Source organism: Camelus dromedarius, chromosome 9 (genome assembly GCF_036321535.1).
Source record: "Camelus dromedarius isolate mCamDro1 chromosome 9, mCamDro1.pat, whole genome shotgun sequence".
NCBI lineage: Eukaryota > Metazoa > Chordata > Mammalia > Artiodactyla > Camelidae > Camelus > Camelus dromedarius.
The window spans coordinates 31,330,872-31,358,606 of NC_087444.1; the positions used below are offsets into that span (position 1 = coordinate 31,330,872).

The 27,735-nt window shown below is 46.9% G+C and overlaps 1 protein-coding gene across 3 annotated transcripts in view; it reads right to left on the reverse strand.

Annotated features, from left to right (window-relative positions):
* The window catches only part of ZNRF1 (zinc and ring finger 1), a 90,279-nt gene that overhangs the window by 3,720 nt on the left and 58,824 nt on the right, over positions 1-27,735 (reverse strand). For all 3 annotated transcript variants that reach the window (XM_031458076.2, XM_064488962.1, XM_064488961.1), the window contains exon 2: positions 9,043-9,138. In XM_031458076.2, coding sequence (XP_031313936.1) covers positions 9,043-9,138 — 96 coding nt within the window. The remainder of the gene's footprint in view (positions 1-9,042; positions 9,139-27,735) is intronic.

The following is a 27,735-nucleotide window of genomic DNA, read 5'->3' on the forward strand; positions in this document are numbered from 1 at the left end:
GACAGTGGTGCGAGGCAAGGAGGGATGGAAGAAACATGCATGCTAGCAAATACGAGTACGGGCACGTCCATGGCAGCACTGGGCACAAAGCCAAAAGCGGGAACAACCCGCATGTCCACCAGCTGATGGAGAAATGACAAGTGTGTGCCCCCAATGGAGTACTACTCAGCCAGGATGAGGGTGCAGAGCTGATGCGTGCTGCAACATGGGTGCACCTCAAAAACGTGATGCTGAGTGAAAGAAGCCAGACACAAACGGCCACCTGTTGCATGATTCCATTTATGTGAAATGTTCAGAATAGGCAAATTCATAGAGACAGAAAGCAGGTCAGAGGCTGGGGGCAAGGAGGGGATTGGGGGATGACTGCTTAATGAGTAAGGGATTTTTCTTCTCTTTCTGTGGCAAGAACACTTAACATGACTTTAAGTGCACAGCACAGAACTGTTAACTACGGGCACCACGCTGCAGAGCAGACCTCTAGACTTACTCATCCTGCATAACTGAAGCTTTCTACCCACTGAGTGGCAACTGCCCATTTCCCTCTCCCCAAACACTTCCCACTCTCTGGTGCTATGGGGTTGACAACCTTAGGTTTTTCACGTAGGTGGACTCATGTGAGGCGTTCTTTTCTGGAAACTAGATAGAGACAGTGGTTGCACAATATTGTGAATGTCCTAAATGCTATTAAACTGTACATTTAAAAATGATTTTAGTGGGGAGGGGATAGCTCAGTGGTAGAGTGCATGCTGAGCACGCACAAGGTCCTAGGTTCAATCCCTAGTCCCTCCGCTTAAAAAAGTGAAGCAAATAAATAAATAAACCTAATTACTCACCCCCCCAATTTTAAAAAAAAACTTTATATTGTATGAATTTTAACTCAATTAAAAAGAAAAAAAAACCCCACACACCCACAAAAACAGAATGAATGGAAGGAAGCTACTGCACACCACAGGCCCCTAGTGAAGCTGTGACCGGAACAGCCCGAGCAGAACAGGGAGGGAGTGCCACAGCCAAGTCAGCAGGCTTCACTGAGTTTCTATGACATTCTGGACACCAGCAATTCAGTGAATAAGCCATGATCTCAGGATCCAAGAAGCTCAAAGTCTAGCAGGGGAGGCTGAACCAGAAATGGAAATGAACAGCACAGGAATTTCTAGAAGTCTTACAATGCATCTAGGCCCAGGGGTGAGAAGTATGGGAGATGCCTAACTGGGGTGGGGACTGTTCCGGGAGAGATTTCTAGGCACAGGGGAGAGCATCTGTGCACCTGGGAAGGCAGGACATTTGCTATGGGAGGTAGAAGTCATGGGGCCACAGCAGGAGATGAGACCAACTTCCTGAGGACAGACTTGTGTCCCACTGTGCTGCCTGGGTTTTACCTGGTTCACTGAGGGGTCCTGGGGACTTGGAGATGCACTCTGGTCTCTGGAAACTACTGGGAATGACTGGAAGAACCCAGAGATGGGGAGCCCACCCTGGAGGCTAATGCAGGGCTGCAGGAGAGATGAACTCAAGGCCGGCACCAGCGACGGGGATGAAGCGGGTCACACTAACAGGGGCCCTGGGGAAACAGAAGGTGCTCATCTCAACAAGGAGCCCAGGGGGAGGCTGGGCTTGGGAAGGAAGTGGTGAACTCAGAGATGGGTGGGAGGTGCTGACTAGGCAGCTACTGGGACTGGCTAATGGAAACCTCCAGGAGTCCATTCAAGTCCAGATCTGGGGTTTAGAGGAGAGATGTGGATGACAAGGTAGATGCCAGATAAAGAGATTAGACAAATCCAAAGAAGGCAGACGACTGAACCCAGGTGAACTCTAAGACCCTCTGCGTGGTGCCCTCAAGCCATTGCTGCTTCTTTGCCCTCTTTACTTGAGTGGAAGGGGAACCATCTGGGGCCCATAAATGAGGATTCTTCATGGCCTAGAAGGCTATGGTGACTCAGGGTTCCCCATTAGGGACGCCAGAGATGGAAATACTCAATACTTAAGTCCCCGTGCATATGAGCTGGGAGAGAAGTCACTTTCAGCTTCCTGGCCACCAGGACAACCTGTGGCCACTGTCTTTATCTGCTAAGATCTGCCTAACCCAAAGCCCACCTGAAAGGACAACGTGAACAGGAAAAGCAGACAGCACAGCCGGTCTGCTGTTGGACTGTAACCTCAGATTCCAAACATGGCAAGTGGCAGATCTATAAAAGGGTACGACCACATTTTTTTCTTAAAGCACTGGATGCCATACATATTTAAATATTTGTGTGTGTGTGTGTGTGTCTCCGTGTGTAAGCAAAGAGAAAAAAGTCTGGAAGGAAACACACACTTTAATAGTGATGGAGGAAAGGAGGGTTAGAAGAAAATTATTTTTAATGTATTTTTGAATTGTGATTGTTTGAAGGTGTATTACTTTTACAATTAAAAACCCTAATAAAGAAAGAGACTAGTGTTTTCATTTTACTCTTGAAGTATCAAAAGGATAAGATGGATTGGTGCAGCAGAGCAAGAACAGTATAACACAGAATCCAGATGCGAAACCCTCAACTGTGATGTACGTCTGACATTTTTCATAATAAAATACTAGGAGTAAAAAACTCTAATAAAGACAGGAAGAAAAATAGTCCAGCTCTGAGGAAGCAGGCGTACTGCAGACCTTCTTGGGCACTGACTTCCTGCCCGCTTTGTCTTGGGTGTCTCCTCTACAAAGTGAGGGGCTGGATACAGCCGCCTTCCTGTGCTCATCTCCTCACTTACAGATGACTTCCTCAGGAGCACAGCAACATTACTGATTCCAAATCAGCATCCCCTTCTGACTGGTAACTGGGCTGTGAGCCTAGGGGGCGGTTAGACTTTTCTGCATGGGCTCTGCTCTCCCTGCCCTGTCAGCTCCAGGAGGGTCCATGCTGAGACAAGGGCAGGGAACTGGGTGCAGGGATGAGGCCTGGGGCTTGCTTCTTTGGCAGGACTGGACCTGACTCTCCTCTCTTTTCTCCCCGGGGATCACTAGGGGAAGGGGAAGGAGGCAGCAGGGTGGTTCATTTTCTCATCAAGGACTCAGACTTGAGCACATGGAAGCGAAACACAGCATTTCTTCCTGACAGTTGATCACCATCACACAGCCCTTTATGAAGCATCCTTATGCACAGTGCTCCGGCCTCAGCAGCCAGCCTGGGTCTGCAGCATGGGTGGGAAGAACTAAACTGTGCAGCTGTCCTCCAGGCTGGCACAATAGGAAGCACACTTCACCAGGACCCAGAGCCCTGGCTACAAAAGGCTACCGAAGGTTCCCAGGATGGGGAGGAGCCAGGGCTGGGACCCTGAAGTGCCAGGAGGCAAGCAGCACCCACACCTGCAGCATCTCCCATGGAGCAAGGCAGGAGGAGCACAAACACGCCAACAGGCCTGAATGGGTTGAGGAAAACTTCCTGTCCCAATCCCTGGGGCTCCAGGAGTCAGCAGCTCCCAGATGTCCCATGTGCCTAGCAGGAGAGTGGAGATGGCTGAAGCTGAAGCTGAAGCCTGGCTATCAGGATAATCCCTGAGATCTCCACACTCTTCTGATGAGAGCCAGCTCTGCCCATGGTTGGAGGGCCTTGCAGCACCAAGCTGAGGACCCCGAGCCCGGAACAGTTGAGGCCACTCTGCAGACAGACTATAAACGCCCCTGGGCACCCCTAGGTCCCCAGAGGAGGGGGTCCCAACCAATGCCACTCAAGAGCTTTCTTCCTTTTTCTTACTGCCCCGCTTCCCCTGCTCACAGCTTCCTGACCCCCGTGTACAAAGCCAACATCCCCACCCAGGGGGAGTGTGGCAGTGTGCTTGGCCTGACCGGGGAACCAGCCCAGAGTGGCAGGCAATGCTGTCTGATGGGGCTGGGTGGGAGGTGATGCCCACTTCTGCCCCCTCCCTGAGACAAGAGGGGAGACACTTCTGATAGCGGCTGTTTACCAAAGACAGATCGAGGAGGAGGATAAAAAAGAGCCCTCTCTTCTTCGGCCAGTTATATGCCAGGAATGTCATGGACAGCTCAGTGAACCCTAAACACCCTGTGGGGGTCTTTGGATCAACTCAGGAAGCTGCTAAGTGGCCATGACTCCCACGCTAAGTCCCTTCTTCTTGGCCACCCTGCCTCTTTTCCTTAAAAGGCCAGGCAATAGGGTCTCCTCCTTAGAGCTGAAAAACACCACCTATCTTACAGCCAGCTTCAGTTCTTTCTCGTTTTGTGAATGTGAGTGGAGGAACCTAGGTGCTCAGAGTGAACAGGCCAGGCTGAGAGAGCTGCACTGCTGCCCACGAGGGGCACTGGTTTGATATCCCCCAAGTGGGCGCCCAGAGCTGCTGGCAGCATGGAGGGAAGGCTGTTGTGCTGCAGGCATGGAACCAGCAGCTGGGAGCGGTATCATCCACAATCCATTCCCCCTGTGCCAGATGGCAGTCATGGCCTGGGGGAAGGAAGGTGGGAGCCAGAGGGAGAACCCCCAGCAGATGAGTCAGAGGCACAGATCCACCCCCTGGCCTTATTTCCAGCCTAGGTGCGGAAGAGCCTCGCCTTGCAGCCTCCTCAACTTGCGTAGAGCTGCTGGCCCAGGCTCATGAGGGAAAGGAAGGGGCCGTGCCACCAATGCCAGGCCTCACCAGTTCCCTTCCTGGGAAATCTCCAGGCAAAGGGGAAACTCTGAGTAGAGAGTTCCTGTACCAGCAGTGGCATCTCCACCCCAACCCCAGAGGTGTGAGCCCTCAGGCTTAGAGGGCTTCGTATTTACAGAGACTTCCCAGTGACCCAACTCAGTACCCCTACCTCCCTTCCCTCCTGTAGGAAGAGCACCCAGACAGACACCTCTGCAGCCAGCCAGCTACTGCTGAGCAGGAAACAATAGCTCCTAGCAGTGCCCCACTGGGCCAGGCAAACCACAGCCAGGACCTGGCTCTCTCAAGGCCCAAGAAAAGGCACTTCCATTCCAACCACAGGGTCACTGAGAGCAGAGACACAGGCCAAGTAAGCAATATTCACACAGGTCTGCTGGCTGGGGGTAAACTAGCAGGAGGTGTTCCTCCTTTTAGGGGAGCCAGATTCCCTTTCTTTCAAAGAAACCTTGAGTGACATTTAGCATTTCAAGAGCTCTGAAGTTGGGGCAATGACCTTCCTCAGAGAGGAGGGGTGGGCAGTCAGGACCTAAGAAGTACCACATGGGTCTGCACCCCCGGCAGAAAGCTGAGGTGAGAGGATCTTTTGAAGCTGCTTTGACAGCCAGCCACCAAGCTCTCTTAATACTGCTGGCCAACGACCCTGCCACATGCCAGACTCTTGCAGGGCCAAGGACCCCTGGCTGGTCCTAGAATCAGGGCCTCTCAGCTTTCAATGGACAATCGGTCATCTGTCACGACTCCACACCACACAGAGTCCTGTGACTCTCTTCTGTTCATAGCAGAATCAGGCCCTCATCTCCAGGCTTGTTCGGTGAGCTGAGCAGTTTGATGATCAAAATCTGAGTGCATATTCTTGAGGGTGCAAGTTCCCCTAGTCCTAGAACCACAAATGATGGTGGAAAGGGAGAGAAATTAAAAGGCCCCATCAAGTTGATCACATTTACTCACAAAAATGGGTCTCACCAACTACTTCATCAATTTGAGGCATCCTGGGTTCAGAGCTGCCCATGGAAGAGAATGGAGGACAGCAGATTCCTTGCTCCGGAGTCCAGATCCCTTCCAGCCCCTCTGCCTGGGAAAACGGGCCTCACAAGCTAGTGCCCCACTGGGAGCACCAATAACTGGTCTCTGCGTTTCTCTTGAGCACTGGGTGAGCCAGTTAAACTAGTCTTGCCTTTCCTAAATTGGCTTTTTTTTTTTTTTCTTTTAAATCTGGCAAACGGCTACTGGAGGCCTTCCAACCTACAGCTCAGGCCAACCCTCATAATAAGAAAAATACTACTTTCTATCTGCCTCATTTAGGGGGTTTCTACTTTTTTCCCTTTGGTGGTTAACTAAATTTCATCTTATATAACCACTGTAAATTTTCTAAAAATTTCCCCAATTGGTACCAGCACCTACAAAAGACTCTGTGTGTGTGTGTGTGTGTGTGTGTGTGTGTGTGTGTGTGTGTGTGTTGTGTGAGAAATCTCCAAGGGGAGCAATCAGGAGATCTAGTGACTCTTCACAAGAAAACAGCAGTTATTAATCCACTAAGAAAGACTTACACTGTTTCCTTTCCAGAACGATTCCAAGAGTTCTACCCCTCACAAATGCTGTAAGTCTCTTCACTTTTTTTTTTTAATAGAAAAGATAAAGTGAAGCTGGGTAGGCTGGGATGATGAGAAATCACGTAAAATATGTGACTGGCAAAACCAAAATAAATTTCTAGAGGTCAGACCTGGGACTTTGGCCTAAGGCCTCAGAAATGCCTGTACTTTATCTAAACCAGAACAGGCCCTAGACCAGCCCCGGAGATTCATGCTCCATATACAAACTCCAAATGCCTTCTTTGTATCTGGAAGGTTTAGGTATCTTTAGAAAAGACAAAGATTGAATGTGAGGAATCCAGACAGAAGGCCTCCTTTTCGTGTTAACAGTGCACACAGAGGGGGAAAAAAAACCCCCCAAAAACAGTGTACACAGAGAGGCCAGGCCAGGGTTGCTGAAGTACCTCCCTCATCTTAAGACAAATTCCACTGACGGGACCAGATGCAACATGCCTCTCTTTGCCTCTGGTGGTAAAGGACTGGCTTTTTCAAGAGACGCTCCAGTTTAAAGCCTGTAGTTTGTACTCATACACATTCACTCACACACTCTGAAGAGGTGGCTTTTCAATTAGAGGTAGAGGGAAGGAGTGGGAACTGACTAAGAATAGCCACGGTTAAGCCACAGACTGGTGGGCCAACCTCCCCTTCCTCTAAGGGGATTCAGACTCCAAGTGTGGGTTCTGCAGGTAACCTGGGCTGAGGCCTGCTCCCCCATGGAGGCAAAGATGAAAGGCAGGGGGTCACCTACAGCAGCACTGGCACGTACACGCAAACATGAAGAGGCGCTGGAGGTGTCATGGGCAGTTCCCGGGCAGTTCTCTGGGAGAGAAGCCCAATGCCCTCACTGCCCTACTGTCCAAGTGGGGCGTGTGGGGCCTCCTCACTCAGGCAGCCCCCAGCGCACCCTGTCCTCCACAGCTGCCCTGCCACGTTCTTCCCGATGACGCTGAGAGCCCGGGCCTGTCGGGCGAGCCCACTCTGAGGCTGCTTTGTGTTCTTATGACAGCAAGCCAGTGTCTCCGGAGGACTCTCCCCAGCGCCCCATGGGACAAAAAGCAGTCTTCACGAGGGCACTGCACGTGTGGGAAATAAAAGAACAGTTTCTGAGGCCATGGTTGGGAAGGGCTGCCAGCCCCGGGAGAAGACTCCTCTCTCTCCCTGGTTCCAGGTGGAGACAAGGAATGAACAAGTGGAGCTAAGCATCCTCCAGGGAACACACCCCAACGACGGGGAGCCCAGAACTCAAGGGGCCAGATTCAGAGACTCGTTATCAGACGGTCCCCAGGGAAGGGAGAGGCTGTCCACTGGGGAGAAGAGGGGCTTTCCCAGACCCCAGGGTGGAGATGACAGGGAAGGACATCTGGGAGCAGAGATAGCTGTTCCTCCAACCTGGTGACAGCAAAGGTCACTAGACTATGTGTAGCTGAGACAACAGGTAACCGGCCCACCAGCCCACATCCAGGCCTATTGGCTGCACAAGTCAGGAGATAACAGAACAGCAGGACGTGTTTTCAGGAGAATCAAGCAGATCCGATGCGTTAGATCAGTTTTGCAGGAACAATCTGGAATCATCTGGCCTTCCCAGGCCAATGCTGTGGAGGGAGCACAGCTGGGTCTGAGGAGGCAGGAGCCCAAGGACAGGTCTGTACGGAGAGTTGACCCAAGACACTTTCACCGTCAGGACGGCTGTTAGGTGATGAGGGCCTGGCTCCCGTCCTGTCCTCAGATCCTGAGAAATCTCAGAGCTCCTCTCCTCAGCATCGCAGTGACTCTAACCTACAGGGTTGGGCACACTCCACTCAGATAGCGTACCCATCTTCACAGAAGACACAGCTCTCTGAGGAATGTGGTTTGAAGACCACACTTAAGCACAAAGGTTGGACAGACCCACTGCCGCGGGCAGCACCGGGTGCCTGGCACCACGGAGCAGTCGGTCCACTGTGGAAATGACAGAAAGAAACCCATGGGTGGCCTTCCATCTTTCGGGGCAGCTGTAATTTCCTGAGCACTGACCATGTGCCAATCTCAGCACTGAGGGGTTTTATGGGTAATGTCTCACTTTACTCTGACAAAAATCCTGTGAACCAGGTACTGAGCTCCCCATCTTAGGGACCAGAATATCAAGGCTCTGCTGCCTGAGCCCTTGTCTAAGATGACATAGCCATGGTGGTTGAGGCCGACTCTGGACCCATGTCAGTTGGGCTCCAAGCTTTCCTCACAACAAACCAGGCAGGCGTTGACTTTCATTTTGTCCACAGAGATGCCGCAGCAGGGGGACTGGGGTTTTGTGGAGTCCCCTGGCCCAGTGATCCCACCCCTGGTTGTTCTCGCTGCTCAACTCCGAGGCAGCCTCCACGGCCAAAAGCAGCACAGCCTCAGTGGAGCGAGCAGGAGGCAGGTCAGCATTCTAATTCCCAAAGGATGTCCAAAGTGCACACTAATTCTGCGGTGGAGGGTCAGGCTTCAGTGCTTTATACAAACCACGGAACAGACTCCCCTTCCCCAGAGAGAGCTGGCGCTCCCCTAGGCCCTCTGCTGTCTGCTGTGTGACTAGAGGTGCGAGGAACTAAGAGGGCAGAAGAAAGGGCAGGGCTAAAGGGGCCACCCAAGACACTTCCCAACTCAACCTGGTGCCTTCCTCCTCGTCCCACTCCTCCTCCTTTCCAGCCAGCTAGCAAGGCTCCCTGTGCCATCAGCTTCCTCATCGCAGCTTAGGCGGTACTGCCGGAGGCGGGTGGAGATGCGCGTGGAGATGCCACCCAGAGCCACGCGACGCTGGGGAGACCCTTGCTCAGAGGCACCCCGGCCAAGCTCTTACCATTGTAGGAGAGGCGAGGTTTGCTCAGACACATTATAAAGTGCATTTCCATCTCATCGGAAGCCACAGACTTGGAGCAAATGGGGCACTTAAAACCTGAAAAAGAGGAAATAAAATGAAATGGTTTTTCCAAACCAAGTATATCCATAATAAATGTGGGAACTCTTAAATGACTAAGGCCACGTGGGGTCAGAGTCAACATGGGGGATTACAATTTAGGGCTGATTTCGCCTTCATTAGGCAGGCAAAATTCTGTTGTTTTACTGCAGCCTCCAACTCCCATTTTCCCCCTGAGGCTTACCCTCTCATGCCTCTTCTAGAAGTTTACAAGAAGTCACTGACACCTGATTTGAGTTTTATCTTCTTTTAGACCCTTTCCCAAGGGGGTCTAGTGGGCAGTGGGGATAGGGAGCCATGGAATCAAGGCAATAATCAGTCTTTGAATAAAAAAGAGTTTAGTTTAAAACCCCCTGGGGCTAGGTCACCTGTGGAAGATGGCACCTCTATCATTCACCCAGAGCCCCGTTCCTCCCTGGGGCTCAGGCAGCTGTCCCCTGAGTGTGCAAGCAGCGGGGTGGCCCTCCAGAGCACTCCCAAATGCCACACATGCCTTGGCCACATGCCACCAAGACTAACAGCTGTTCCACAATGACAGGCTACAGACCCTGCTATTTTGTTCCCGAGGAAGCTTGCTTATACACCCAAGGAGTTTCATCGGAACTGTGTAAGTATTGGAGATTTTGGTTGAGAATCTTCTGAGTCAAACTCCATTAAATAAACTTCGTCCTTTGATCTACTTTTTTAATAAATTATTTTTTGATCGGTTTTTATAGATACAGATACACTATTTCCAATTTTCCCCATTTTACTTTTATTAAAATTATTTTCAAGTGGATTACTTCTTTTTCAGCCGACCCAAAATATCCAATACTATGGAAAAGTTAATTCATTTGTCCACATCAAATTTTACACATCACAGCTTCTCCCTTTTGTGACCATAATTCCTACATTCCGAGTCTGGAATTCCTAGGTCAAACACAGTACATCTACTGTTTGAAGATCCTACTCTTCTGTTAATTTTTAGTCAAAATGTCCCATGCACAGTTTTAGTGGATACTGGTAACACCTACCAAGCAATATTTATTACAAAACAGATAAAAGAGTTCGTGTTGACTGTTAGCTGCTCCAGGACAAGAGAGTTCACACCACTGTCCTTCCTGAGGGGCCACGCTCATTCTGTATGGAAAGCTCTCCACTCTGACAGCTGGTAGTGCTGAGACAGGAAGCAAGCTGGTTCCCATGTTCTTGGGTAGGGTACAAGCCCTTTGTAAAGTCTTCTCCAACCCTCCTCTCTTCAGGGACAATGTTCTGAGTTACAGGACCAGACAGAAAACCCACAGTCTGGTTTACTCCAGGCAAAGTGGAAATTCTGGATACCATGACACAGCCCCTGTTCCTCCAACCCTTCTCCTCAAAGATCTTCAGCATCTAACTGTCTTGGCTAGAAAGTCTTGGAAATGTTACTAACCCAAGGACGCTGGCCAACCTTTGAGAAAGGGCTGTTTTTTTCTGATCCTCTGGGTGGTTATGAATCCATTAATGAGAAAACCAGAAGAGGGAAAAGAAACATGATGCGGGAGGGTCCATCCCCAGTTTCCTGGCACAGGTTAAGTAACGACCTCCAGTCTAGTAAAAATGAGGATGCTCTTCACATCTAACCTAAGCCCCTCTGTACCCCTGAATCTGACCCCAAGCTTGTACCCTGCACTTAAACCAATACTTACAACATTCCATAGACAGACCAGCCACTAGGAGACTCATTTTCTTTAGAGATTTGTTCACTTTTTTTTTCCTGATTCAAAAGACCAAGGTTTTGCAACACTTTAAGTGACTACAGGATGCTTGTACTTTAGACTTGCTAAGTTAGCACCCTGTCTGCAGGCCTAGGTCTCAGGGCTGCAGGCAGGCCAGGGTGAATGTGCTCCTGCTCAGGTCCTCTAAGACCAGGCCCTGACCCAGTCACTGGGAGGTGTTTTGTTACTAAGTGATTTGCTACTAACGAAAAGCTTTACATCTCATACATTACTCATTTTTCTGTAACTTAGAGCAGAGTCATGGTTGTCTCTCTTACATTAGCATCATTCAACCCCTCACACCCCAATGAGAATCAAGTTACAGCTATAGGACTAAACATAAGGCCACTCGACAAGAAGGTCTATTAGGGAAAGTCAGCAGATATTTATGTTCTAGGAAGAAACAAGGTGAGACTCATAGGTTTAGACCAGTCCTCTCACTGTACAGATAAAGAAAGAGGCCCCAGTTAGCCAAACAACTGAGGGGCAGAGCTGAGACCAGAATCAGATTTCTTAGCTCACAACCTCAAGCCCTTTCCATTAGGGAAGAAAGAGTTGACCCCAAGTATGATACCGTGATTTATAATAGAAATATATATTTGGGTTTTGTCCTGCTTCTGGTGTAGAGCTCCTAAAACTCTTGGAACTTCCTAACATAGTAAGACGGATATTTGGTCTTTTGTCATCACTTCCTGAAACAGCTCCAGAGACAAAGGTGAAAGGATGAAAGGAGTGTCTTGTTACTCATAACCAGCCCCTTTCAACCACACCAGAGTTTATGTTAAGGAGATGACTTTTGGAAAGCCCCTAGGTAACCTAAGGATGGGGGTCAGTTGCCAAGGGAACCAACCATGTGATTAGAGGACTGGGACTTTCAGCCTCACCCTCGAGCTGAATATTGGATCAATTACCAATGGCCAATGATTTAATCAATCATGCCTATGTAATGGAGCCCCCAAAAAACTCCAGATGGAGCCCCCAAAAAACCCCTGGAGGGCTTCCAGGCTGGTGGACACACGGAGATTTGAGGAGAGTGGTGCGCCTGGAGAGCATGGCTCTGTGCCCTTTCCCTTCGCCTTGGTCTGTGTATCTCTTCCCTCTGGCTGTTCCTGATTTACATCCTTTTATAACAAACCATTGATCTAGTAAGTAAAATGTTACTCAGAGTTCTGGGAGCCACTCTAGCAAATTAAACAAACGTGAGGAGGGGGGTCATGGGAACCCAGCTGGGTCAAAGCAGAGGTGACAACCCGGGCTTGTGGCTGGCATCTGAAGTGAGGGCAGTCTTGTGGGACTGAGCCCTTAACCTGTGGAAGCTGATGCTCTCCACGTAGATACTATCTGAATTAAGTTAATTGTTTGGTGGTGTTGGAAAACACATTTCGGAACAGTGTTTTAAGAAAGAGGTGGGCTGGGAAATACTATGTCTTGAAGGAAGTGTTACTGTAGTAGGGAGAGACCTACATTCTAACGAAAGCAGGGTCAGTACCACTTGTGTCACCTACCTCTGCCTGTGTATGTATGTGTTTAAGGCTCAAAAAATAACTCAAGGTCTATTACATGAGTGGGAAAGGCCAAGATGACCTGGGTTTTCCAGCCTCAAAACCATGGCAACTTATCTACTGTCTGTGTCTCTGTGAACTTCAGTTCCTCATCTGAAAAATAGAGGAATTCACTTCCCTTTCAAGATCAAATGAGATAATAAATGCTGAAAAGAAGCTAAACAAGTGTACGATGGCATTATCATCATCAAGCACGGCCGTGCTCAATGAGGAGGAGGGAACGGGGCTGGAGGGGTGGGTGAGAGGTGGGGTTGATGGACCAGCAGGGCACCTTGGCCACGACCGTGCAGAGTGCACTAGTGGTTGGCCAGCGGCCATTCCTGCTGGTCCTATCTGTTTCTTCTCTACTTCAGAGCATGGTGTATGGTTTTCCCATACAACTGATGTGGAACAACAGTCCCTGGCTAACTGCTATGGCACCCACCCGTGCACATGATGAGAAATAATAGCTTGTATTTACATTACTATGGGCAGTCACTGGGCTTTACATGGCTTCTCATTTACCAGAATATGAGGTGGGTACTAATGTTAACTCTATTTTGCAGAAGACAACACCAACACCAAGAGAGGTCAAGGCAACGCAGCCAGAGTCCCAGAGCTAGGACAGAGCAGCCAGGAAGTCTGACCAGCACCCCCAACCAGTGTGCACCATGTCCCCCGAGCTGTGGGACAGGCTGAGCAGCACAGGAGGAGGCACTTCCTGGGAAAAAGGAAGTAAAATACAACACAGACACAGGGTATTACCAAATATTCATCTCAGACCTTCCACGTTGTCCCAGTAGTTTCTCCTGAAGCACCCATGGTCCTGGATAATCCCATAAACTTAAACAACTGTTTGTTTTTTTTTTCTTGGGAATTCTATTAATGTGGAAGGACAGAGTTCTGCTTTTCACTCGGCACTGAGCCTATAGCACTGGTTGTAAGATGCTGAGTTTGCAAGTTACCTTTTAAATAGAAAATAAAGGGCAAAAGGTAAGAGGGACAGAAAAACATGGAGAGTTCCGGGGGTGGATGTCCCCACCCACCATCTTTCCTAAAAGGTCATCTGACGATCAAGATGGATGCTACCACTCTACCGCCCCAATCTTTTCTCGTAATTGTCCAGTCATGACTCAGTATCAACAGACCTACAGAATGATAAATACTGTGATCTCTACAAGCTATCTGGAGGTTTAAAAAAAATATCTAGGAGATTTTGATACCATATGGGAAAAAAGTCCCAACTGAATTAAAATCAGCCCTGCAAACAAAGATCAAACAATGGTCCACAAAGTCATCCAATAGACATGATTTTTGTCTAATTTCAAGGGACTTTCATCAGCACCCAGGAAGCCCGTATAAGAGATGCTTTATTTTCCTTCATGAGAAAGAACGTTCCAGGTGGAGGCTTGACACTCCCCAGCTGCACCCCCGCCCATCCCGCCCTGGAAGCAGGGTGAGCAGACAGCACGTGAACCCAGCTGCCTTCCTCTATCCGTCTAATCACCTATTAGAGGTGGTGCCCTGCCTGTGTTGTGTCTTTAACAACCGACAGAGTGAAGGGAGGCGTTGGTGAGCTCAGGCTTGCCAGTCAAGTCTGACACTGGTTCCCCTGAGCCTTTGTCTGCTCCCACCAGACTGGCAGAGGCAGGGAACCTACCCAGTTCCTAGTCCTTTTCTGCCAGCCTCTCAAAACGAGAAAGAACAACTGACACTGCCCTAAGGGGAATTTGCCCACAATCTCCCCATTCTGTGCTGGGCAGGTTCTACCAAGCAAATGCTGCTGCAGGACTACCCTCTCCCAGGTGGAAGAGAGAGACAGAGGTCTTAACGGAGACCTCATTTCCTTTCTTGCGCTCAGCATCAGATCAGCCCAAGGTTATGTAGCCAGAAAAGCCCAGAAGAGCCCAGCCAGAGCCCAGCTGCTTCCTGTCTTTCCACAAGATTTCGAAGTGAGGAAATCCTTTGCCACTTGGCTGGCTGAATCAGAGACCAGAGCTCCTCATAAAAGACAAGCCTGCATTCGCCACCAGGTGCAGGGCCTTGACCCTGCTACCTCGGGCCAAAGGAAACTGGTGTCAGGGTAAGCCCCCAGGCAGGGGAACCAAGTGACCCAGGAACGGGCATGTGGTTACCTGCGTTAAGCATCTTCCTGGTTCGGGTAATTGGGCCCCTCAGACTTCACCCAGGTTCTGTCATTTGACTGACAGAGCAACTGAGGATGGATGGGGCAACCAGCTCAGGTTATAATTCTCTCTCAATCCTCTACAGCATTTATCTTGCTGCAGATAAATGAAAGTCTTTCTCATTTTCCAAAATGGCAACCTTCTCCTTTAAGACCTGATTTCTTGGGCAGGACGTGTGCTCTACACACGTTGCCCCAGTTCCCTCCTGGGCCCTCCCTCCTATGCTGAGGCGCTATTTTAGCCCTGCCCCAGTTCTGCCTGTCTCTGGGATCACCTAAAGGGAGAAGAATCAAAAGAAGCAACCAGGGTACAGGAAGCCTCACCATTCAGGCAGGACTGCCATCCAGGCAGGACCTCCTGCCCAGCAAGGGGCAGATGTAATTCACCCAGGGACTCAGGGAGCCCCATCCCCACACTCCACACACTCCATCCCTATCGGCCAGTTTCCAGCACAGATCTTTCCCTCTCACATCCATGTGGCGCGTGAATTTTATTAAATGGAATTTATTACATATGAAAGGTCAAGGGATAACACTGGGTGACTTTTTTTTTTAAACATTTCTATACTGAAGAAATGTGTCCCCAAGAGTGGAGGCTATGTCACATTCTATGCGCGCGCACACACACACACACACACACACACACACACACACACACACAAATTGTACCGGTTAACTTTATGTGTCAACTTCACTGGATCACAGGATGCCCAGATATTTGGCTAAACGTTGCTGGGTGTGTCTGTAGAGTGTTTCCAGATGAGATTAATATTTGAATCGGTAGTCAGAGTAAAGCAGATTGCCCTCTCCAGCGTAGGTGGGTATCAATTAAAAGGCGGAGGAAAGGAGAATTGGAGCTCTCTGCCTGCAGGTCTGATCCAGGACATTGGTCTCCTGGTTCTCAGGCCTTCAGGCTCAGGCTGGAATGAAAGCTTTCCTGGGTCTTCAGCTTGCACACAGCAATCACAAGACTTCTCAGTTACCATAACTGCATGAGCCAATTCCTTATAATAAATCTTTTTATATATATTTCCTATAGGTTCTGTTTCTCTAGAGAACCCTAATACATCTGTTTGTTAAAATGCAAAACATTAAAATTTAAAGGACTGACAACAAGTGTTGCTGAGGATGTGGAGCAACTGGAATTCTCATACTGTTGGACAGAGTGTAGAAAGACGGTCACTTTGGGAAAAGGCCTGGTAGCTTTTTATAAGACAAAATCCACACTGAGCCTAACCCAAGCAATTCCTCATTTAAATATTTACCCAAAAGAAACAAAAACATGTCTACAAAGAAATGTGTATCACAATGTTCATTACAGCTTTATTCTTAACAAGCAAACCCCAGAAACAATCCAACTGATCATCAATGGAACTGATTTTTAAAAAACTGTGGTATAATCATGGAATACAACAGAACATTACTCAGCAATAAAAAGCATGAACTAGAGGGGAGGGTATAGCTCAAGTGGTAGAGCACATGCTTACCATGTATGACGTCCTAGGTTCAATCCCCAGTACCTCCTCCAAATAGAAATAAATAAATAAACATGATTACCTCCCCCTCATAAAAACAAACAAACAAAAGTATGAACTACTGATACACATAACAGGGATGAATATTAAAAACTTGCTGAATGAAGGGCATAAAAGAGCACATATAATTGGAATTACATGAAGTTCTAGCACAGGGAAAGCTAATCAATGGAGGGAAAAAAAATTAGAATAGTGGTTGTCTCTATGGAGTAGCAGTTGGGCAGAGATTGATTAAAAAAGGGATGAGAAAACCCAGGGTGATGAAAATGTTCTGGGTTTGGGTTACACACATGCACGCATTTGTCAAAATTCAGTGAATGTACACTTAAGATATGAGATTTCATGGTTTGTAAATTTTACCCCAACCAGAAAAAAACTATAAACATTGAACTGTAGCTAATAGACAGACTGAAACATTTAAAGGGACGTGTACTAATTGTCTGCATTAAAACAAAATGCATCAAAAAGTAAGGTATTTAAACTTCTTTCAACTTTTCTGTGTGTTTGAAGTTTTCATAATAAAACACTGGAACAAGTGTCAGATAGTGAGAGATGTGTGTGTGCGCGCACATGTGTGCATGCGTGCGTGCGTGTGCTAATTTAGCTTCAGGGGTCAGGGAAAACCCCTGTGAGGGGGTGACCTCAGTGTGTTATAAGGATACCAAGGGCTGAGTCACTGGGCACAGCAAGTACTAGGGCAACAGGCGACAAGAACATGCTGACTCCCTGTCTGTGCTCAAATACATTTCTTTTATTCTGACAGATGAATGGGTATCTTGTCTGAGTATAGGATTTCCCCTCCAGCTTCATTAAGCTATAACTGGCAAAATTCTAATACATTTAAAGTGCATAATATGATTTGAAATACGTATACATTGTGAAAGGACCCCCACAATCGAATTAACACATCCACCACGTCACTTATTTACTTTTTTTTTTTGAGAGAATGCTTACGATCTAACAAATTTCAGTTATACAATACAAGATTTTACTATTTCAGATCTCATGTTCAAGTCTTTAATCTATATTGGGCTGATTTTTTGTGTATGGTTATATGATAGGGGTCTAGTATCATTCTTTCTACATGTGGATATCCAGTGTTCCTAACACCATCTATTGAAAAGACTATCCTTCCCCCATTGTGTTTTCTTGGTTTCATTGTCAAAAATTAATTGACAATATATGCATGGTTTTATTTCTGGGTTATATCATTTTACTCTATTCATTCTATTCCATTCAGAATGAACTCTATTCTGTTTCATTGGTCTTTGTTGTCTGTTTTTATGCCAATAGTGTATTGTTTTGATGATGATAACTTTGTAACATGGTTTCAAATCAGGAAGTGTGATGCCTCCAGCTTTATTCTTCTTTCTCTAGATTGCTTTGGCTATTCAAGATTTTTTGTGGTAAATCTGTGAATTTTAGGATTTTTTTTTCTATTTATGCAGAAAATGCCACTGGAATTTCTTGACAGGGATTGCATTTAATCTGTAGATCACTTTGGGTAGTATGGACACTTTAACAGTATTAATTCTTTCAATACATGAGCATAGATTGTCTTTCCATTTATTTGTGCCTTCTTTGATTTCTTTCATCAATGTCTTATAGTTTTCAATATACAGATCTTTCACCTCTTTGGTTAAATTTATTCCTAAAAGTACTTTACTCTTTTTGATGCTATCATAATGGGATTGTTTTATTTTCTTTCCCAGACAGTTCCCTGACTTTACTGAATTTGTTTATTAGTTCTAACATTTTTTAGTGGAGTTTAAAGTTTTCTCTATAATAATACCATGTCATCTCATAATTTACTTTTTCCTTTCTGATTTGCATGTGTTTTTTTATCTTTTCTTGCCTAGCTACTCTGGCTAGGACTTCCAGTACTATGTTAGACAAAAGTTTACTTGGGTATAGGATTCTTGAGTTGCCTTCCTTTATCCCTCAGTGGTCTGTAGATAAAATTCTACCATCTTTTAGTTTCTTGGTGTTGTTAATAGAAAATCTGATGCCAGTGTGACTCTTTTTCCTTTGTAAATAATATGTTCCTTTGGCCTAAAAACTTGGAAGATTTTTCTGTGTATCCTAAGGGCAGAGAAATTTTAGTAGGACACACTTATATATGTTTTAATTATTTCACCTAGTGGTAAGTCACGAGCGCCATTCACCAAATATTTCTAGCTTTCCTCCTTCCAGCTATACAGCAGGACCACAATAGCCTCCCTTTGAAGTTAAAGGTGGGTTTGAAATTTGCTTTGGCCAATGAAACAGAAGCACAAGTGATCTATGCACTTCAAGCCAACTTTAAGCACTAGTTCATGATTCACCATGTTACCTGCACTGCTGCAATGAGACAAAGCCTCTATTACCACCTTTCATTCCTGAATAAAAACAATGAGCAAAGCCCACTCCTCTCAGACCTGTACTTGCTACTGCATTGCAAAGGAAAAAATAAACCTGTTGAGTTAAACTACTGAGCATGTAGGACTGTTTGCTATTACATTATAACCTGGTTCTAGCCTCCTGACTGATACACCCTTCCTTTATGTTTTTCTCCTTCTAAGGATTCCTATTACTGATGTATCCAGTGTCTTGGTCTCATCTTCTAGGCCTCTTATCTCCTCCAAAACTTCTCTGTCTCAGCATTTGCTTAGGAGCTCAGCCTTTCTGAGTCCTCTGGGCCCTGCCTGCCCCTGCTTGCTGGAGGAGGTCAATGGTTGGCACTGGAGTCAAAGGGATGAGAAGCTCATTCTGGCCACACCTTCCCAAAATCTTCTTCTGCCTGGATATCCATATTCCCTTTTAAAAATACACATTTTCCTTATATCAGCAACAAACCCCATACTTGTCATTTTCAATGTCTAAGCATTCTATAGTGATAATATACTGTGTTTAGCTATTTTCTTCTGTGGGTGTCTGGATTCATAATTTTTACCTACTATAGAGATTCTCTCAGTAGTGATCTCCATTCTCTACTCTAAATATGGTATATTCCATTTCCAACATATTTTTGCTGTTTCTAGATTGTAGGCTGACTGGTTTGGAAGAAAGAAAATTATACTAGGAGTCAGAAGGAACAGACTTTCCTAATCAGTAGCCAGGGGGCCTTGTACAAGCTCATTAGCAATATCTGCATAGTGCCCCGCCTACTGTCTAAGATAGTTCTAAAACCCAACCAAAGATGGAAGAGTGAGTGCTCTGTACAGAGCACAGCCATGTGAAATGTGGGGTGACCATTTTACCAGGCCGCATCCAGTACAACTTAAATACACTGAGACTTGTTGGTAAATCTGCCTATTTGAGGAAATTCACAAATCCTTCAAGCAAAGAAGGGGAAAATGAGCTGACCCTATACAATGTATTTTGTGGACTCTGTGATGCCATCAATTTTAAGAGACACCATTATGAACCTCTGAGAGAGAAGAAAAAGCTGCCAATTATAATTTTAAGATGTGATGATATGATGCATCCTGATTTTAGAGTTGTTAAATTGTGTAATGCATGTGCCTTAGAATCAATGAATATATGAAAAATACAGATGTAAATATTTAAAAAACATATAGACTGGATCCTCACAGATATCCAGTACATCTATTCCTGTTCATTCACTACAAACGAGAGCAGGCTTGATGAAGACATCGACAGTGGGAACAAAGGGGAGAGACATAGGCTGTGTGCACGGATGTATGCCTGATGATATCAAACCCACCCCGCTGCTGCGGCAAGTCCGGGCTGTGATCCTGCAGGGTGGAGCCCAATGATGGCATTCCAGCCAAGGGAAGAATGAAGAAAGCATTTGCCAGGAGCAGGAACTACAGCTACTAATTGGTCCTGTTCCCTCTGACCCTCTAACCTGTTTCCTCCAGAGGGAGGCCCTGGAAGGACTGCTGAGGAGACGGATTATGGGGCAGGGGCAAGCAGGGACATGATGGTCTGTGACCCAAGCATGAGCAAGTCCAAACACAAAAAAGATGAAAGCCTCAGTGTGAGGGGGATCAAGTTCCCAACTAATGGCCAGGAAACATGAATGTCAAATCATAATCCCTTGTCACATGGCTACCACACTTGGGCAAGTTTAGGGGGATCCAATCATGACTCAAAAAGTGTGGATGTGATCTCCAGATGAATCTGGCTTTTATTTTGGTGATGTCTTAATTAAAGGATGGACCATCTGCTGAAAGAGGAAGATTGTCTAGTATCCAAAGGGTCAAACCAGAATTTCTTTAATTTTTTAGGTATTAGTGATTACCTAAGAGCAAGGCAAAGGGGTAGACAAGACTAGCCAGGAAATGCCTAGTTACTAGCTGGATACTGTGCTTTCCTCTCAATTCCATCTGCATTCCAATCCCCAACACACCACACACCTGTGCCCACTGGATCCCAAACCCACAGCTGCTGCTGGAGTGGGCTTTCTGGTGTTTGGGCAATGCCAGAGAACATCTTAGAAGCAGGCAGAGTTCTCCAGCCTTCTCCTCACAAACTCAACAGCATCGAGTGGGGCTAAGGACCACCTCCTCTCAAAAGAAGACAAAGGGAACCATAACATCTGGCTTTTAGGCAAATAAGGCAGTTATTACCCACAGAGGATCTGTTGACTGCCTCCACATTAGCAATGGAAGAGAGCCTCACTTCTTCCGATTCCAGGGTGGGGAGATGTCTGAGCAGGACACTGGCCATGCTCATAGCTTCACTCGTAGCAGGTGACTGCAGTGGACGTTCCCAGATAAACGGGACTGTGCTTGGAACCATCCTACTGCCGGCCTATCTCTCCCCTGGATACACTCTTTTCCGAGTCCTGAGTCTTCATCCCAGGACATGCTTAAAAGGAAAGTTACAAAGAGGGAAAGGACAAAGAAGGAAAGTTTCACATGAAATCCATACAGGTCCAGTAATTTACCTCTGGGTTCCTGAAGGCAGTGTCCATCCCAACGTGCATATGGTCGATAGGGATTTCTCACTGACAAGAAGGAAAACGTTTGAACACACTATTAGATCATGTTCAGCCAGGACTTGGACTCACCAGGCAAATGGACATGATATTCACATCGAAGTGACTGCTCACACTGAAAAATGTCTCTAGCCTAGTGCTGTGGAACTTGTGTCTATTGGTGCTAACAGCCTGGGCTGTCATGTCACTGAAGGTCTGCTGGAAGGCTCCTCCATAGTTCCCAATGTAACCTTAGGATGCAGAACACGTGCTACTGTATTCACTTCATAAACACTGTTGGCTTGGGTCCAGGCAAGCAGCAACACTGCGGGTTCAGCCTGGTGATTGGGCAGAATGAACACTGGCTGGCTTCCTGCCTGGACCGAGACCTGGCCCCTTCTTCTCAGGGCACCCTCTGCTCATCTGTACCTCCAGCGCCGAAGAAGAAGGAGGCAAGAACTCAGAGGACATGGGCCTGTAGGCCACAACTGTGCTTTGAAATGGCATCTAAAGAGGAATAGGCCAAAAGAATGGAAGGGCATTGTTCTGAGAGCTCAAGAGCAACAGAGGGATCAATCCCACCAAAGAGAACTACCAGGGCAAAACCTTCATGCTCCAGTTCTTGCTTTTCTGCCATCCACCGCTCTGAGTGCCGTAGAGAAAGAGATGGGAAGACCCTAGAGAGCTATGAGGTAACCACCAAGGAGTTCACAAGGATTTTCCAGGGACCTTCCAGACACAGAGCATGGGCAAGAAGCATCATCAATTCTAAGCTCCCTAAAACAGTGAATGACCCCTATCAACACAGGTAAAGCATGCTACTATACTACACTATATTGGTTCTGACAACCTGGAGTTTGGGAGGCAAAAATGAGAGAGGGGGAGGTGGGGGAGCCAGGATGGCAGAGGAAGAGACTCCAATGTGGCAGGAACATGGCAATACTGCCTAAATCTTTATTCATAATAGTTTCACGGTTAAGAAAGTCAGGAATCTCCTAATGTTAAGTAATCTGGCAGGCTGGCAAACAAAATTATGAGTAATATGCTGTAACATTAAAATCAAGGGCATGTCAGTGGACAAAATATTAAGCCAAAATATTAAGTCTCTATACTGGACTCATGTATGTTTATGAGATGGGAAGGTTATGTAAACCAGGAATTCCTTCTTCGCTTATTTTGCCTTGATGACTATTTTTACCTAGATTTTGACATCCCCTTATTTTCAGTCAGCACATCAACTTCCCCAAATATTGGCCATCAAGAACCTAAATATTGACAAATATCACTTACTGAAATCCATGGAAGAAGTAAGAATGAAAACACAAGCAGCCAAACAGAATGGAACAAGGTGGATCTGGACTTAGAATTCCAGCCTTCAAGTCATGAATTCTGGGGCCAAGAGCAAGTAACCTAACCTCTCTGAGCTTCCATTTTTCTCATCTGTAAAACAGGAATAACTACCAATCTAGCCACTAAATGAAAACCTATGTGTAAACAGCTATAGAAAAGTGTAGCTGGCAGAATAAAGGTCCCCCAAAGATGTCCACATCCTAGTCCCTGGAACCTGCAAATGTTATCCTGTATGGTGAAAAGGGCTTTGCAGATGTGAAATCAAGGATTTTTAAATGGGAGGCTATCCTGGATTATTCAAGGGGGCCCAATGTCATCACAAAGCTCCTTATGAGGGAAAGGAGGCAGAATCAGGGAAGCAGATCTCAAAGAGAGATCTGAAGATGCTAGCTGCTAGCTCTGAAGAAGGATGAAAAGGCCACGAACCAAGGAAAGCAGTTGGCCTCTAGAACCTGGGAAAGACAAGGAAATGGGTTCTCCTCTGGAACCTCCAGAAAAATTGTAATTCTGACAACATCTTGATTTTAGCCTAGTAAGACCATTTCAGACTTTTCACCTCCAAGAATGTAAGAGAATAAATTTGGGTTGTGATAATTTGTTACAGCAGTAATAGGAAACCAATATAAAATAATATAGGAGATGTGGTTATTTTCCTAAAGGGTCAAATTTTAAAAGGGGGATGCTACTGGGGCTCCCTGGCTCTACTGAAAATTACCGAAGCATGGCACCCTCCTTTGGGGCATCACTGAAAATTGTACAGCTAGCTATCTGCCGCCACACTCAAGTAGGATGAGCAACCAACTGAGTCAGTCTGTCTATACACTCATCGTTATTCCAGTTATTAAGTGGTGAGGAAACATGGCAAAACATTAAATATAATTTCTACCCTCAAGGAACTGATGATCTACCAGGGAAGAAGAGAGAAGACAAGGCCACAGGGCTCTCATTTTTCTGCCATTTTCAGAGCCTTAAGTGACTGACGGTGCAGTGAATGGATCTGACATGCAGCCTCTTGATCTGGACACTTCTGGAACAGATGTCAGAGGATTCGTCAGACTTCTGAAACAACACTCCACGTTCTGCAGTAGGTGGGTTTTCCTTGGGAAGGAATCTGTAGAGTTAAGGACTGTCAAAGAGGTTAGGGTTTAAAACCCAAAGTTCAGATCCATTTGTGTAACAAGAGAAGGATTATAAATAGAAGATTAAAGCAGGTTAAAACATATTTTGACAACAGTCCAAACACTTGTGACTTACTTTTGGCATGGAGAAGAGGGAAATCCAAGTGGAAAAAGAAAACTGAACCAGGCCCCCCAGGGCTCTTCCTCACCATCAGATTCATTTTATATTTGCTAAAGCATACCAGAGGGCCATTTACAAGTTCCATTAAATGCATTTTCCCTGGTGGGGGAAGGTATAGTTTAGTGGTAGGGCGAGTGCGTATCATGCAGGAGGTCCTGGATTCAATCCCAGTACATCCATTTAAATAAATAAATAAATAAACCTAATTACCTTCCCCCCCCAAAAAAAAAATTAAAAAAAATGCATTTTCCCTCTCTACTCCATTGGCGTACAAGTGCTAGTCTCCACCTTACACAATACTCTCTCTATCCCACCCACACTTTTAGCAATGGCTCCATTTACAATGAAAAGCACCTGCAAAGAGTTGTCTGCAATGGCCTTCCCTCCCTCTCCTTCCATTCCCTCTTGAACTACTCCAAACCTCAAAATCGCCCTTTGTCAAGGTCACCAATGACTTCCACATGGTGGTATTCTGAAAGTCAGTTCTCTGATATCAGCAGCATGTGAGAAAGGTGACCTCCTTGCACCCCCATGCTGTTGCACTTGCTTTTTAATCCCCCATTATGCCTCTCTCTGCTAGTTCCCTCGCACCTTAGACCACCCATCTAAAACAGCCACCACTCTGTCCACTCCCTACTCAATGCACTTTATTTTCCTCTTAGCATTCACCACACTGCACCTGCTGTCACCCCCATTACAATATAGGCTCCTTCAAGGCAGACTTTTACTGCTCTGTCCCCAGAGCATGGCACAGATAGGCTCCTGGAAACATCTGTTGGGTGAATGAATATCGCACTCTGTGGAACCGTGTGCAAAAGGTCCAGCCGTATAACTGGAAAGAGATGACAAATTAAGGGTATGTCAGACTGTTATTTGAGTCCATTCCCAGCAGAGGTTACCTTTTACATTCCAACCTTAAGCAACTGCCACACCACAATAAGGGTACAGTTGGATGATATGGTGTGTGTAGGACAGAATGTCGGTTAAAAACCCACTGTGGTCATGCTGCTTCCTGCCCAACCCCGGGTTCTGATTCGGGTGTGGATAATAATCACATGTGCATGTGCACAGCCTGCAGGCACCCCGCCACCAGCACTGTGGTGGGTAGCGAATGTGAAAGCATCTGCTGCAGCTGCCACCTGGGCAGGTCTTGAAAGTTCTGGGGGCAGGAAAAAGATCAGCCCTTCCCCTCTGCTGCCCTCAAACCAAGTCATGTTCAGCTAGAACACCCTTGAAGTTTCTCATTCCTCCTACCAGCGAGAGAAGGCAGGGCCCTTCTCCCAACCCCGCCCTAACATGAAGTGCCCAGAGGGGTGACCCGGGGCTTTCTACCCCAGGCAGGGCTGCCTAGGAACCCAACAGCCATCCCCTGCACTGTGGGGGCTTCCAAATGCTTCAGCAGTCTGATAGCTATATATCCTTTTACAAAACCTTTTTATTATGAAAAAGTTCAGACAAACAAAAAGTGCAATATAATAAGCTCCCAAGTACTCAGCACCCAGCTTCAACAGTGATCAACTCATTTTCCCCTGGGGTGTCCATGTCTTGGTTTGTTGGGACAATCAGGTTTTAAGCTTGTTGTCCTGGTGTCATTAACAGCTCCCTCTTTCAGTCTCAAGCCTGCCTGGGACTGGACAAGTTATATGGTAGCCTCATCTTTACTCCACCCCACCACCTGCCACATCTGGATTATCTTGAAGCAAATTTCTGATACAGTCTATCCATAAATATTTCACAAAGTGATTCCAAAGGTTTTAATGCAGCGCAACACTCTTCAGACACCAACTCACGAAGCACTGTGCTCTTTTCTCTCAACACTCCTGCTGGAGGCTCTCGTGTCTCCTAAGTAAGGGAGTCAAGAAGGGGGAACAGGAATGGGCCCCAGATAGGCACTGTGCTGTCTGCCTGCATGCAAGCCCTCCACACCCATCGTGTGGGCTGACCACAGAGTCCAGCTCATGGTCAGGACGTTCTCGCACATGGAGATGCAAACATGCACTTAATGCCGGTGTGACTCCACCATATGGTTTCCTTCTACTACACCATGCTGCCTCCATACAAGAGGTCTAGAAAAAGTCACAGACAACAGGACAACAGAACAGTCCTCAGCAGTCACAGCTCATTTTATACGTGGACACAGAAGGAGCAGCGTGAGTTTTAACAATTCAGAGTAAAGGAACTCCAACTTCACACTGACCCACAAGAGAATAAAGCCCCAACCTTCGTCTGTTCTCTGGATGGTATCACTGTAAGATTCCAGAGCCAGGCTAAAAGCTGGGGCGGTCTGAGCAACCTATCTTCCAAGCACTTGGGAGAAAACAGAAAGAGAAAAGGGACACAATCACCTCTTTTGAGTTGTCAGAAGAAATGACCTGAGAAAGTTCACTGCTCTATAATCCAGCAAGCCACTTCTGGTATGTTCCCCAGAGAAATCCTCCCACAAGCCAATCAGAAGATGCATAGGATGTTCACCACAGCACGGAGTGGGGCACAGGGAGCTGCAGGCAGCCCAGAGGATGAACAGGAGCGGGTGAAGGCACTGTGAACACCCTGAAGTGGTCCGCAGCAGGCATCAGCAATGGACTAAACCCATACACAGGACAGATCTGAGTAAAGATACAAACAGGACTGGAGCACCAAGCCATCTCAGGTAAACACATATGTACTCGATCAACTAAAATCCAACTCCAAAGCCAAAAATAAACACTCTATAGATGTACACAAAGCAACAATTCCTAACGCACCAGTAAAGGAATATACATCAAGCACATCTGCAGGGTCAGCTCCGGAGGGCAGGGAATGGAGAACGGTAATAAAAGGGAGGCAAGTCCGCCTACAGATGAATAAAACCAAGAGAACCGCCTTACCCAGACCAACGACACTATGCCACAAACTGAGCATCAGTGTTAACTCAGCCCTCTGCACCAGAGGGAGGTCTAAAAAAGGGAGGAAATACAAGAGAAGGGGGAAAAAAAACTCATTATTAATAAAAGCCAGCCACCGATCAACTTGTGAAGAGAAGACTGGTCTCAACTTGCCTCTTTCACCAACTAGGTAACTGGTTGACAAATGGTCCGGGACTGGGGATGGAGAGAGCAGGGTGACTGAAAAAGGATGCCTCACTCCATCTTGCTGCGGGCACCCAGGAAGGGCGTGATGAATGGCAGCGCCTGGGCTTCATCACTGAGCCAACATGGTCCCAGCATCTCCAGGGTGAAGGCTGGAGCCCCATCCACTGCAATGCCTCCCCTCACAGTGTGAGCCTGCAACTGCTGGCCCCGAGGCACCGGCTTCCGCTTGGGTGACTCATGCCACAGCTATGTTTATATTTTTTACCTGCAAAAGGAGGGCGTCTGATAGAACAATCTAAATCTAAATGAAATTTCTCCCTGCTCTAATACTTGCTGCTTGTGTGTGTCTTAGAATACAGTTAATCCTATGTATTAAAGTCTTAGTGCTCAATTTTGTGCATACACCATTGTCTCTAGTGGGTGAACACTGAAGGCTGAATCCATTTTCTACATTTTACTGAGGGTTACGAAGTGCCAGGCGCTGATTAGCATATGGGGCAGAAAGAGCTCCTTCACAGAGCTACACTCTGATGGGGGATACACACAAGTACACAGGCAAGTGTACCACTTCACAAGCACTATTGTGACAGAGAGAGGACCAGGTACCAAATGGAACTGCAAGTGGAGCCCTCACTGAGATCTGGGGGCCAGAGGCTGAGGTGGCAGTGATGTCAGGGAAGGCTTCCTGTCAGAAGGGACAGCTAAGCTGAGGCTAAAAAATATGCAAGAGCCAGCCAGGCAGCTGGAGTGAGGAGTAGAAGTAAGGAAGGAAACAGAGAAGGTTCCAGGTAGAGGAGACAGCATGTGCAAAAGCCTGGGGGTGACAGAGAGGCTGTTCTTCCAAGAATTAAGTAGAGTATCAGTGTGGCTGGATTAGAAGGGGAGATGGACACCTATCACCAGCTGAACTGTGCAGTGGACTGTACTTTCCAAAA